Source organism: Takifugu flavidus, chromosome 17 (genome assembly GCF_003711565.1).
Source record: "Takifugu flavidus isolate HTHZ2018 chromosome 17, ASM371156v2, whole genome shotgun sequence".
Classification (NCBI taxonomy): domain Eukaryota; kingdom Metazoa; phylum Chordata; class Actinopteri; order Tetraodontiformes; family Tetraodontidae; genus Takifugu; species Takifugu flavidus.
Window position 1 is genome coordinate 8,530,745 of NC_079536.1, and position 14,617 is coordinate 8,545,361.

Here is a 14,617-nt window from a genome sequence, read left to right on the forward strand (position 1 = left end):
AAGATGAGAAAGCCCAATGACAGGAAAATATCAAGTCCCAGTCTGAGGAAATTGATCTGCTCCTTGCATGGAGAAAGAAAATGAGCCATTTTAATTTCATCCCTGAGCCTGATGATAGAATTCTAGAGTATTTGGGTCAAATCCGGATGGTGCCCGTGTGTTTTAAGAAATAGCTGGAGGCAGGAGAGAGGAGACCGCTGCCCACTGACACTTATATCTATGCATGAGTAAGTGGGCTGTAAATGCTTTGTTATTAGATGCCTGCTGAACTCAATGGTTTGAAGATAAATGGTACACTTACCTGGCACTGTCTCCATATGCATAAACAAGCAATCTCTCTCTCTCGCTCTCTCTCTCTCAAACTTTCCAAGGCCTTTCCTCAACACTCTGACCCTCCATAAAGCATCATAGCATCCAGGTATGAAGATACACTCCATATGTATTCGTATCTTATTTCTGAATTTGATTTCTTAGCCAAATGCTAATGCTAATCTAGATCAATTTTGCCTCATTGCACCAGAAGTTGCTATTAGCCATTCTTGCCTTGTCCTATATCAAAATGCTGCAATCATATTTAAAATTTAAACCAAAATGCTGTAATTCTATTAGAGTACACAAACCCCCACCCCTTTCTGCACCTGTATCAGCAACTGTTACCATACTATTAGCATACACACGCACACACACACACACACACACACACACACCACACACACACACACCACACACACACACACACACACACACACACATATACATACATACATACATACATACATACATACATACATACATACATACATACATACATACATACATATTGGTATTTGGTATTGGTATTTTGGAAGCATGTTTATTTTAATGGTCAAAAAAAAGGGAAAGCTGTCTTCAGCCATCAATGTTCACTCACTGGTCTAACTAACTATGCTGTTTTAGGACCTAAAATTACATCTATTTTGCGCTACAACCTCAATTTAAGGCCCTCATTTTGCAGCACAGTACCACCCATATAGGTTATTTCATGGCTCAGAATCCACACCTTCAAATTTCTGTCAGAACAGCACTTTATATTTGTATCTGTGATTATCTATATGCATAAATGTAGATCAAGTATTCTTTTGATTAAATTAATCAGGCAGATCCAAGTAGCAACAACTAATTAGAGCTCACACTTATCTCCCTGTGCTTGTTTCTTTACAGGTGTAAAGTTTCTTCAATTCTGCCATGAACGGGGAAGGCAGGCGCCAGATATGCCTGTTGGACACAAAGGGGAACAAAACATCATTTTTATACAGCGTAAATAAGCGCTGAATTTTTATTCAAAACGTGTAATTGAGTCTTTTGTTGGCCCTCCTGATATTGCACAGAATTCAAACCATTCAGTCCCAGCAAAACGTCGGCAATTCCACAGAGAAGATAAAGTTACAGTGATGCAATTTATTCTAATCAGGCAGCTCTTTGTGTTCTGAAGAGCTGCTGCAACTGTTGCTCAAAATATTAAGAAGGGGGGAAAAACAGCACTGAAACAAGTTTTTTGAAGGACATGAGCGGACTCAACGGGCATTGTTGCTACTTGGCTACATCAGTCGTCGACAAGAACGAGCTTGTATTTTTGTACTTTCTAATTACAGCCCTGTTACTTGCCATCCCAGCTTAATGTTAAATGTCTCCTGATGTGAGCTATCCCATGCGGCTCACATCAAGGCCACGTTTGACAGCTCCATTTAACGCTGATTAGATTTGCAAGGACATAGTATGCTCTCTTTCCCTCTCCGAGTAGGCCGAGTATCTCCTGAATCCTATATTTTGCCGCTAATGTTATGCAAATGGTTTAATATGAAGATAAAGACTGTTGCGGCGTGCGGAGCTCATCTGGTTCACAGCCTCGCGTTTCCAGGACGATAGCTCTAACAAGGAGGGCACTATTTGGGAGTCGTTAAATGATGGCCTTCCTGACACGCACCCGCTCGCAGCCGCTGCCACCCACCCCGTGTCGGCCATTAAAGTAGCTCACACCCACACCAGGACACACACTACAGATGCCTTTTAGTGCCAGCTCCCAGTTTCTTACACACCACAGTGTCACAGAATAGAAAATTACACTCTCCTCCCACAGAGAAAATTGCTTTGGAATTGCTTGGTTATAAAGATGTGCTTTAAAAGGAGGGGGCGCACGCAATGAAAAGGACACACACACACAAACACAATTACTTAAGAACTCTAAGGACAATTCTTACAAGTTAATCAAAGGATTTACCAATTATTGATGTCAAAAGGATTATGTCGCCTATCTGTTTGTGTCTTCTGCTTGTGTACTGCAAGACTCTGAATGAAAGGCTAGTTAGCGCATCTTTTGGAGTGTAGATCCTGAATTATGGCGCATATGAACAGCAGAGATGTTTTCTACACAGCTAGAGATGAGCTATTAAACAAAACAAAGCAGGGAAATAGAAGGAATACGTCGCGCTGATGCCGTTTCAGAAAAGCAAAGAAGATGCAATGCAGTAGAAGGCTGAAGACAACAAGATGAAAGGACCAATTGGCATCAGTGGAGCAGCATGAGTCTCATCCTCTTAGAAGTCCAACTCGTGTGGAGACACTTCCTGTCAGAGAAGGGTTCAATAAGGGATCTCCTGAGGATACATGTTAGCATCAAAGCAATAGAGGCCTATATACCTTATCACTATGTACAGTTTACATTGTATTATAGTTTATATATCTCATATTGTTTTTTGACAGGATGGTTAGATGAGGAGTGCAATAAACCACAATAAGTCCGCAATTGGTTAATCTTAACGCTGTCTATGTTATTAAAGTAAGTTAAATCTCGATTCAAAACAAACTTAGCATATATTTAATATCATTGCTTTGCAGTAGCCTTACCAAAATAGCATAGGATAACATATCTGTCCTGCCCTCCCACGCAGCCATTTACAGGAGGGTCCTCCCATATGAACCTGTCCAAGTTTCTTCCTGTTAAAAGGGTGTCTTTCCTGCCACTGTTGCTTGTTGCTTTCTGCAAAGCCCTTAGAGACAATTTTAACTGTAACAGACATTGTATAAATAATGCTGAATTGAATGACGTAGGATAACCAAACAACAGAAATGCAACATGCGATGACCCAGGTGCAGAAAAAGCCATTGTGAGGCTAATGATGATGCTAACAATAACACACACTGATCTCCTGTGTATACCACATGTATGTCATTATACACAGAGTGCATATAGTTTATCATACTTAGGGGGTCGTCTAATCATTAGGTCACATCTTAGCTATGCCGTTATAGGTCAAGGCTGCCGGGGTCCGGAAACATGATCACCTGACAGGCCTCTGTCACCCCCCACTGGGTCATGGTTTCCTCTCCTCTCCTTTCCTCCTCCTCATCAAGCAGACTAGTTATGCTGATTCCTGTGTAGTTTTTCTGCTTCTCTTTCCCCCCCCCATTCATTTACAGGTATCGCCGCCTTTAGAGCTGCATGATGACCTCCGGCCCCGCTGACCCGTTGTATAGTGTATTTTTGTGTGTGTTTCTGTGCTCTGTGCTCTGTGCCTCTCCTCTCCTCTCCTCTCCTCTCCTCTCCTCTCCTCTCCTCTCCTCTCCTCTCCTCTCCTCTCCTCTCCTCTCCTCTCTCTACCCAGCCGGCCATCAGCAGGAGGGTCCCCCTACATGAGCCTGGTCCTGCTCAAGGTTTCTTCCTGTTAAAGGGGAGTTTTTCCTTGCCACTGTTGCTTGTCTGGGGTTAGGCCCTGGGATTCTGGAAAGTGCCTTGAAACAATTTTGATTGTATAAGACATGATATAAATAAAGACTGATTTGATTTGATTTGATAGTGTTTAAAATGCTCAGTAATGTATTCAGACAGGGGAACCTTAGCTCCTTAGTAGCTGAAGGTTTGGAGAATCATAATGGTACATTAGCGCTAGCTGTGTTTTCCTTGAAAAGTAACCAAAAGGAAAGAGTGTGTCTTTTGTGTGGTGTCAGATATACTGCCCACACCTCCCCTCTTTAGAGTGTGGACAGGTAGAGAGGATACCTCCTCTAATATCTGCAGTTTAGCCTGGCGAAGGGTGGTCTGAGATTTGAAGAGGCCAACTTGAAGTGAATGGTCTTTGCACAAGGGTGTGTTTGTGTCGCCGTGGTTTTCTTGTCCAAATGCGTATCGGACCGGTGCCAGTGTGCAGCTGATGCTGTCTCGATCCAGCAATCTGGCACACGTGAGTGCACACACACACACACACACACACACACACACACACACACACATGCATCAATCTGTGAACACCTTCATTAGGTCACAGGCAGTCCCAGCACTGGAGGTGTAGCTTGGCCGCTCTTGTGGCCTCTCAGGCCAATTTAGGGGGAGAAAATCACTTCGATCCTGGCCTGCAAGTCTGAAGGTCCCCAGCGGGAGACAGTGAAGCCCTGCAATCTATATTGGATTTATTCCTTTTCCATCTCCAGGCCCCACACGCCCCACAGAGAGGAAGTCTCAACTGCACTGACTCTGTCCCCTAAGACAATATGTTATGATACACACATGAGCACACATAATGGTGTAAACACACACAGGCATACACACACTCAGAGGTGCACCTAGTCTATCTTCAAGTCACACTCCCCCAACAGCAAGCAAGTTCTAGTAGCACACTTTCTGTCCCTGTGGGAGCTGCGCTGGGGTCAAGAAACACTTTGTGATGGACAGAAAAGAGAGAAGCCTCCGAAGAGGTGAGCATTGTTCCGTATTGTTCCAAATTAAAAGGCCCCTGAGGTTAGAAAAAATAAAAAAGAGACAAACTAAAAAGTAAAAAAAAAAAAGAATTTACATAAAACTCAGACAAGGTCAGAGAGAAACGAGCTTCTTAATTTAGTCTAATCAACAGTGATTTGCATCACGCCATTTGCGCATGGTATTGCTGCTAACTGAATAAATGGACTTCTTCAGACTCAAGGGGGGGCTCTCCGGCTTTGATAAGCTGGCGACATAACTGATTTGCATATATTACTTTGATTATCTCATTACTGGGATCATTCTTGCGGATTTTTTGACACCCGCGCAATCGAATTAAAATGAAGGCACGCAATCAATAAAAGGGCAACGAGGCTGTGAAAACAGGCGGCACCCCAGGTTTGTGTGGTCAACTCTGACAATGATGATGATGGTGGTGGTGGTGGTGATGACGATGATGATCTCTTCAGCTCAGTAGTTCCTGGACTCTGTAGTAGGTTTATGAGAGTCCTGTGATCAAAGCAGTAATCAGTGAAGACAATCGGGGCCGTGAAATTGCCGCCCGTGTTCGGGTGACCTCTTCACCTGTCATGAATCCAAGAGAGGCCCGCATGCGGCTCAAGTCGATAATGGTGCGCACATCTCTCCTCTGTACCTCTCCGGCTCAAAACGACCGTGGCACGGTGAGATCGTGCGTAAGGACGCACACGCCATGGGATAATATATCGCAACGCAGTCGCCACAGTTACCTGGTCGGGAGCAGATACCCCCCCCCCCCCCTTCCCCACCCCTTCCCCAAGATATTCTAACCACATATGTTCGAATGTGGAGCTTAGAGTAATTTCAACTGTCAACATTCATCTGTGCATATCGTGCTTTATCTCCGCCACAAACCCTACAGAACAGTTTTCTGCCCCGCGGAGACGCTTGTGCACAAAAAAACAGTCGGAAAGGAAGCCACATGTCCACCTTTTAAATCCCTGATGTAAATAATTACAGCTCTGGAAATTGATTTCTTTCTCCTTTTCCAATGAGCGAGGCATCCGCATCACCCCCGCCCGTCCCCCGAAGAAAGCAACCTCTGTTGAAGCATTAAGTCATTAATTATTTTCCTTACATAAGGACAAATTATCGAGTCAGTTGAGCGAAATTAGAACCCTTTGTTTGTGATCAGACCGCATTACCGCTGGAAATTACGGATGATGGCTGCGTGCGCGCTCGCCTTTGTTGTTTCGATCATCGCCTGTCGCTCTGAACCCGCGCTAACAAAGTCATTAAATTGACTCCCTCTCGCTCTCATTATGCGGGCTGTTAATAACCGCTAATTAACTTTGCTTACGCGCGCCTTTAAAAGCCTCCCACCCCTCGCACGCTCTCTCTCACTCTCTCTCTTTCCGCCCCTCTCTCTCCCATTCTCTCCTCTCTTCCCTCTCTCCTTTCCTCCTCGGCCTCTCAGGCGGTGCAAGTGTCCAATTATGCTCGCGTAAAAGGATATAGGGCTGTTAATGAGTCACCATCTCCAAGGCCACTGGCGAGCAGCGTTTACACGTGTTGCATACGGACAAAGTTTAAATATCACATGAAATGATCAAAGAACATGAAATGCAACAGAGAATCTTTCATGAAAGATTTTTGCATTTAGAATCTGCGTTTGAGCGGTTGAAGAAATGGTGAGTTTCGATGACTGTAGTTCGCTATTTAGTACAGAAGATGGCGCCCGATGAATAATCTACAAAGTATCTGCTGCGCGGCCTGCAGCGCACCGTCTCCGGCCTTCACATGGAGTGGCGTGAACAGGGAGCGTTTTCTCAAAAGGAAAAAGCCTTACATTTACATGCTTGACGCTAAGGGCTTTTAGGTTGACGCCAAACGTACAGAAAACATGCAAAACAGCGTTTCCCACCGCAAAGTTACGGGACGCAAATGCAGCGGGGGCCGCGGAGGTGGCGCTGAACATCGGTCTCTGTCGTCGACATATCGTCACCTGCGCTTCAAATAGACAAAATTGAAAATGTAGGAAAATTAGGCACCGGCTATTCTGTGCCACCCTAATATGTGCGCGTAATTAGTGCATTTAAACAAAGCGCGGATGTCCTGCTGGCTGAAATGCCGGCTGACATCTCTTTTTCCGCAGGGTTAATAACAGTGTGCGGATAAATGAATCAAATTGTGGCCCCCAAATTACAGAGCGTCTCTAAATACCCGTCTGCATTACTCACGTCTGTTTGCGGCGGCGAAGGAAACGGCATAACATTTTAAATTGTTATTACACGCATTACATTGATTTGTGCAAATAAACAAGCTGGAAACTTTGTGACACGCATAAAAAGTTGTGCGTGGGTTTAACCTGCAGGTGTGAATATCTGATTATTTACTGCGTTAGATTGTGTTACACTGCAGAGGTTTACTGGCTTTTTATTTCTGTAAATAAATCTCTATATTGTTAACGCGATGAGAAAGTGCGGTTGGAAAACAAATCCCAGCTGCATAGCGATCACCCGCGTTGGTGTCCAAGATCAGTTACACATGGCCTCAACATGATAAATGTTATATTTGGTTAGAAAGAAAGAAAGAAAGAAAGAAAGAAAGAAAGAAAGAAAGAAAGAAAGAAAGAAAGAAAGAAAGAAAGAAAGAAAGAAAGAAAGAATTGAATTCTGAAAATGATCCTTTTAGCAGTGATGGGCTCTGAGGCGAGGAGAAGGGTCATGCCATTCACAGCGGGTTAAATAGACTTTCATTTAAAATTACATTCTCGATCCATCTCTCTATCTCTTCCCCTCTCTACGGCCGACTCCCTTTCGGCTCCCTGTTTCATCACCGCCGCAACAATGTCAATGAACAGAGAGCAGCAATGAGAAGATGATAGATAGATAGATAGATAGATAGATAGATAGATAGATAGATAGATAGATAGATAGATAGATAGATAGATAGATAGATAGATAGATAGATAGATAGATAGATAGATAGATAGATAGATAGATAGATAGATAGATAGATAGATAGAGGCTGAAAAAAATCCTGTGCCAGATTTAGTTTTGTTGCTACATTTGCTACATGTTGCTAATGTATTATTATTATTATTGTTGTTGTTGTTGTTAGTATTACGAACAGATAACTAGTGCACAATTAACTCACTTTTTTTGGTTCATGTGACAAAAAGGAAAAAAATCAGCTAAGCTAAAATGAAGTTTTTTCATAATAATGCAAAAACTAGAAATTAACGGCCGATTTGAATACTCTGAAAAAAAATGTCTGGCAAAAAATGTGAGGACATTACTGTAATAGCTGTTTAGGTTGTTGATTGTACAGAAAGTGATTTTAATGTATATTTTTATTTGAAGTCCGCTCGTACAGCTTCTCAGTCCAGTTCGCTCCAGCAGAGAAAGAGAGTCCAGGCCAGATTTTGTTGCCTTTCGCCCCCGCAAATTAACTTTAATCGCAAAATATATAAAGCGGCTCCGCTGTGGCTTCACGCGTGAGAGCCAATCAGGCGCGATAACAGCCTACACGCGTGCGCGCAGAGCGGAGAAAGCGCAGCGCGAGATCTGAAGCGCAGCGCGAGGCGGTCAACCAGAGAGAGAGAGACAGAGAGAGGCAGAGAGAGAGGAAAAAAGAGAGAGCGTTGAAACAGACACACCGGCCTTAGAGGGGGAGACGGAAGAGGGGGAGCGCGAGGGGGAGACAGTTGGGAGAGAGTGGGAGACTGACAGGCGAGACCCAGAAGCAGAAGAAGCCAAACGTCGACATGAGCGGTCAGTTCGAGGACGATATCTGCGACCGCAGCGAGAGGAAAAGCAGCAAGTCCCCGACCCTGCTCTCCTCTTACTGCATAGACAGCATTCTGGGTCGTCGGAGCCCCTGTAAGGTTAGGCTGATAGGGACGCAAAGTTTAACGGGACTGCCCGGTAGAGGGGAGCTGGAGAAGACGGCTGAAAGTAAGTTTCATTGGCCCTGACCGAAGTTGTCCTTGTTGTTGGAAACGGAAGTCAAAGCTCGGCGAAATTCGCTAGTTTTTAAAGCATTGTGAATGTTGATTTTTAAACTCGCGTTTTGCGTCTTATAGAGAGCTACAGCTGTTTTTAGATCCTAAACGCATTACAGCAAAATTAAGATGCACAAGGGAACATCACAAGGAGCTGTCATTTAATTGCAATCTCGAATCCCGTTTCAGAGCCAACAAAGGACTTTTGTCTCACCTCTGACATGCACCTGCCACCAAAACTCCGCCGGCTCTACGGGCCAGGTGGGAAATACCTTCACGATCACAAAGAGACTCTGGACAGGGAGCGACTGCTCATGGAACAGGCCAGCGAGAGCCTCAAAATCAGCCAGGCGCCACAGGTGAGCATCAGCCGCAGCAAGTCCTACCGGGAGAACGCCTCCCTCGGCCGCGGAGAGGGCGAGCAGAGCCCCGGCGAGGGCTCGGAGGACAGCAGCCTCGGACTGGTAGACCTCGGTCCGTTAAAGTTCGAGGAGGAGGCCGGAAACAAGGAGGAGAGCTGCGGAGACGCGGCCGCGCTGTCCCCAAAGGACGAGGAGAGGGAGAGCTTGAACGCCGGGGATGGGGACGTAAGGGACGGGGAGGACAGCGTCTGTCTGTCGGCGGGTAGCGACACGGAGGAAGGGATGCTGAAACGGAAGCAGAGAAGATACAGGACTACGTTCACCAGTTACCAGCTGGAGGAACTGGAGAGGGCTTTCCAGAAGACACACTACCCCGACGTCTTCACCAGGTAACCATTAAAAATTTACTCTGAAATTGTGAAAAGCTGAATTCTCAAAGGCTCCCAAAAGTCTGTTGTTATTATTATTATTATTATTATTATTATTATTATTATTATTATTATTATTATTGTTGTTGTTGTTGTTGTTGTTATTATTATTCGCAAAAATATTTGAATATATGAACGGAATCAAGAAATACGAATTAATCCACTCTTCAAACGTTTTCAGTTAAAATCAATTCCTAACATTTCCGTATTATATTTATCATATTTCTATATTATATAGACCAGTTAGGCGTAAAATAACACGAACTACTCAAATAATTCCTTGAATTAAGGCGATCATTGTTTGTATTTATTTTTCGCGACTCCATAAAATTTCCCAGAAGCAGCTCTGGTAAATTCCGCTCGTCTCTAAGTGGACCCGGTGCGGATGGATGACACTTCGTAAAGCTCCCTAACACCCAAAGCCTCCGTGGCCCGCGTAAATGGGCACAACAAAGGGGGACGGGGCACGACAGCGAGAGCGCTTGTGGTGCCAATATTCGCGGTGCCGCTCAGGTTACCCGCTGGGCGTGGGGAAAAAAACCCTAAACTGGACTCTAACTTAAAGACGTGGTGGTGGTGGGGGGGGTGTTTAAAAAAAATTAAACTTTAAAAATAGCTTTTAAAATATACACCTGTAGAAATAATTGCCACATTCCACCCACATTTTACCATTCAAATAAGCTACAAGACGTATATATTTTTTTACATGTATTTTCAAAAAGAAGAGACTATTCCTATTTTGAATCAATTTACTTTTAAAGCGATTTGTAAGTCTAATTTGCGCTGCGAGCGCATCTCGCGGCTGAAAGGAGCGCGTCAATTGCTTCGTGGCAGGCTGGTTTGGATGTCATTATTGCAGCCATTATGTTGTTACAGTGACAGCCCGGCCTGTGCTGGGGAAATCTAACAATCACCAGGACTATTTCTATCCATCTGTGACAGACAAAATAGAATATGGCTGCGGCGTCTTTCTGCGTGCCAGTGTGGAGTGCGAGTGCTGCTGCTGCTGCTGGTTGGGATCGAACCTACTTTCGTCCTTTATTGTTGACAGTGAAAAACAGGAGCGGACAAAACAGAACTTTGCTTCCAAACGGCGGCCTGCAAATCTTGAGTCTTTTCCTTTATCTTCGACACCCTTTTCCTGCTCTCTCGAACTTTTTTATTATATTTTTCTTTTAGAGAGGAGCTCGCAATGCGTCTGGATCTGACGGAGGCCCGTGTGCAAGTAAGTGGCTCGACTTTCTGTCCGTCTTATCTGTGTAATGGAGAAGGAAGCGGTTTTATGTCCTCCATAAAATGCTCCCCGCGCATGGAGCCGGATTATAACCGGTGATATGCGTCACTGATCGAGGATCAGCGATTAGGGGCCAATTTGAGGCGGTAATTTATTACAGAAGAAACGTGTTAAATGGCTCCAGGACCTGCGCCTGGAGGGTCTTTCCTGTTATTGGACGTTATTACGCGAGAACGTGTAGACGTTTTAGCGGCAATTAAGGCGAAACTGGAGATTCATAAACGGCGCACTTAGTGCAGGAGCAAACATTGTCCATATTCCTGCGACGTGATGCTGTTTGGATTCCCATCAGGAGGGAGTTGGTGGATTTTTTTTTTTTTTTTTTGGGGGGGGGGGGGGGGGGTAATGCTATTTGATTTCCCATTATGTGATTGCAATAGACCTGCATTGATCCGATGCATTGCACTTGGGAGCGAATGAGAGAGGCCATTAAAGGTGTTTGCTCCCCCCCACACACACAACCACACCCCCGCTCCCTCTCTCTCTGCCCTCGCCCTGAAAGCGTGGCCCGCATGTCGAAATAACCAGAGAGACAGTTCAAACACGGCGGAGCTCCGGGAAGTTATGGCCGACGGTAAAACAACAGATGTCTCTTTAGGGGGCTGTAGGTGAACAAATCACTTAACGGGCGCCATCAGGAGGTGATAAAAACTCATAAATTCCCGAGGGGCTGTGTCATGCTAAACAGCACTCTGAGAATAATGTGTGTGCGCAGGCCCTGTCGCTCAAAAGCTCGCCCGTTCAATCACTTTGCTCCTGTTGACATTTTGCTCATTGTCAAAGCCCCGTGCTTCTGCAGAGCAAACTGGGCACCAGTGGATGCGTGGGAAAGTTAAATAGTCTCTCGACGGCAGCTCACTTGTTCTACATTCTCTTAAGAATTTAATTTAAAGCGCATTAATTGTTATTGGAGCCGGTTCAACGGTAATTTTCTGGATCTTTTGTTAACACTGCTCTTAATTATCCCACCCTTCACTCTGAAATCTACAGGGACACGGAGGTTTAATTAGACAGAAAGTAGATTTAGGGGACGGTGAACAGCAGGGTTTACCTTGCATGTAATTACTGCTGACTTTTCGCCTGTTGGCACCTGAAGCAGACAACTAATTGAGCACACTGACAGAGAATGCTAAAGCTGAGAGGGAGGCTAAAATGTTCGGAATACAAGATATGATGGAGCAAATGCGGCTTATTTACGCCCAGAGCTTTTTATTTACGCCCAGAGCTTTTTATTTAAGGAACATTAAAAGACGTCTGTTTTGCCCAGGTATGGTTCCAAAATCGAAGGGCAAAGTGGAGGAAGCGTGAAAAGGCTGGGGTGCAGGCCCACCCATCAGGACTGCCATTTCCAGGCCCCCTGGCAGCAGGCCACCCCCTCAGCCACTACCTAGAGGGGGGACCCTTCCCTCATCATCCCCATCCTGCCCTGGAGTCTGCCTGGACAGCTGCTGCAGCAGCCGCCGCTGCCTTCCCGGGCCTGGCGCCACCACACCACAACGGTTCTGCTCCACCCCTGGCTTCTCCTCTGGGCCTGGGCACCTTCCTGGGCACAGCTGCCATGTTCCGCCACCCTGCCTTCATTGGACCACATTTTGGCAGGTACATTTTAAATTGATCTCTTTTATTTTTCACTCCTTTTGCACAACAAGTTCAGAACAAACTGCTGCAAGACTGGAGGAGGCCATGTGACCATGTGTTGTGTCCACCATGTCTGAGAATCTAAATATGTTAATGTGTTAAGCTTTAACAGTGTTATGAATACAAGCTGCCAAATGCCTTAATAAATCAGCACGCTGTGAGGAGGTGACATTCCACATGCTACCATTAGCTTCTACATTATTTTTACCCACAATATTAGACAGATTCATGCAGCAAATTAAAACCATTCTGGTTAAAGACATTAGGGACCCACTCAAAGACTGCAATTTTCATTAGGGTATCACATTTCAGATGATATTTAACATCCTTATTCAACTTTTTTTTAATGAATATTGATGCTAATCCAAGCTAATGGGATCATTTCTGTACCTTCTCAGGCTTTTCTCCAGTATGGGTCCCCTGACCAGTGCTTCCACAGCTGCAGCTCTCCTCCGTCAGCCCGCCCCAGCAGTGGAGAACCCCTCCCACGCAGGTCCTGTCCTGCCGGACCCATCCAACTCATCCCCATCCTCCTCTTCCTCGGCAGACCGCAGGGCCTCCAGCATTGCCGCACTGCGCCTCAAGGCTAAAGAACACTCAGCCCAGCTCACCCAGCTTAACATCCTGCCGGCCGGAGCTGCAGGGAAGGAGGTGTGCTGAACACTCATCCACCCCCCCCCCCCCCCATCCCCACCCCTAGTCCAATAAAGAAAGAAAAAGCCTGGAAAGAAAAATCTATTCATACCTCTGAAGGCTAGCGTCCCGAATTCTCCAACAAAATAGCACGACCAAATTCAAAAGAGCACTGGATGCGAAAATGTGTGTGCGTGTGGTTATGCATTTTCCACCAAAAACACACTGTAGCCAACATTACATCGCTGAACACAGATAAATAAACTGTGAAAGTTTTGAATATTTATTCATATTTTCCAAGCACCATGTCATTGCATTATCATAAAACCTGAGACTATTATTCAAGGAGTTTTTGGGACACACACACACACACTCTCTCTCTCTCTCTCTCTCTCACACACACACACACACACACACACAGCAGAACCAAAGGAAAACACATCACCCTTGCCTCCACTACAGGTCTGCTTCCTCTTTTGCTGCTTGACTGTCCTCCACCACGTCAAAGTATTTTTAAAAATTCTATTCACATTTATTTACTTATTTACTATTTACATTTATTACTTAAAGGTCCACCCAGCACCACCATCATCAACCACCCCTTTATTTTCCCAAGTCTGCCTCCAGGACACAAGCAAAAATGGAGATGTGAGATCTGTCTCTCATGAGCTGATTGTGTGAAAGAAACCTGTAAATATTGTTTAAAGCTGAGAAGAAGATGAAGAAGAAGAAAAAAATACAACAAAAGACAATTTTCAAAACAGGTTTCACCGAGCTTGTTTTGATATCTTGCACTCTGTGTAGTGTTTTAATGAATGTGTAGAATTTCACCTGTGTTTTTCCATTATTAGGCTCATAGATACAAATATTTAAGTCGATGACGACATGAGTGAAGTTTTTCTTTTCTAATTGATTGTAAGTTTCCTGGTTCAATAATGTTAATTTTAATACATGGAGTATCTTTTCAAATTTCTTTAGGACTGACTTATAGGTCTAATTCGGGAAACACAAATAATGCGAAATAGATTATTATAGAACTATTAATAAATCGTGTTATGGAAAAATGGTGTTTGAGATTCTTGTGTTAAAGTTGTTTGAACGGTGACGGAACATGCCACGCACTTCTGGGTGTTCACGCCGCCTGCTTGGTGGGATATTACCCATTTCTGGAGGCGCGCCGCTCCACCTGAATGACGCGTAAATCCAGCGTGCAGCGGCGCGTCTGTGCCCTCCCCAACGAACGGAGTTGACAAAATACTGACCATATATTCATGAGCGTAATCCCCGAACATGTGAAGCGGGCGACAAAAGCGAGGGCTTTTCAATTAGATCACCCACTTTTTTTCTTTTTTCTTTTTTTTTGGGGGGGGGGGGTCACAAAACTTCCTTTAAAACCCCTTTAAAGCGCTAAATTGGTCTTAACATCTGTAATGCCGTGTCGATGCAAGCGAGTCCCCTTTGTCATTAATGAAGTAACAAACCGCTTCATCAAACGGCTTACGCCTACACATGCGCACACATAGAGGGAGATTTAACCCCCCTCCCTTG

The 14,617-nt window shown here is 44.8% G+C and overlaps 1 protein-coding gene across 2 annotated transcripts; it reads left to right on the top strand.

Moving 5' to 3' along the window:
• The first annotated feature begins 8,235 nt into the window (after positions 1-8,235).
• arxa (aristaless related homeobox a) lies at positions 8,236-14,133 on the top strand. 2 transcript variants are annotated; one of them, XM_057013487.1, is made up of 5 exons: positions 8,236-8,667; positions 8,904-9,465; positions 10,684-10,729; positions 12,066-12,397; positions 12,835-14,133. In XM_057013487.1, the coding sequence occupies exons 1-5, from the start codon at positions 8,478-8,480 to the stop codon at positions 13,094-13,096; spliced, it is 1,392 nt and encodes a 463-aa protein (XP_056869467.1). In that variant the 5' UTR covers positions 8,236-8,477; the 3' UTR covers positions 13,097-14,133. The 2 variants fall into 2 exon arrangements, with proteins under 2 accessions (XP_056869467.1, XP_056869468.1); XM_057013488.1 differs by having other exon boundaries at positions 12,066-12,393; positions 12,835-13,111.
• The last annotated feature ends 484 nt before the right edge of the window (positions 14,134-14,617 follow it).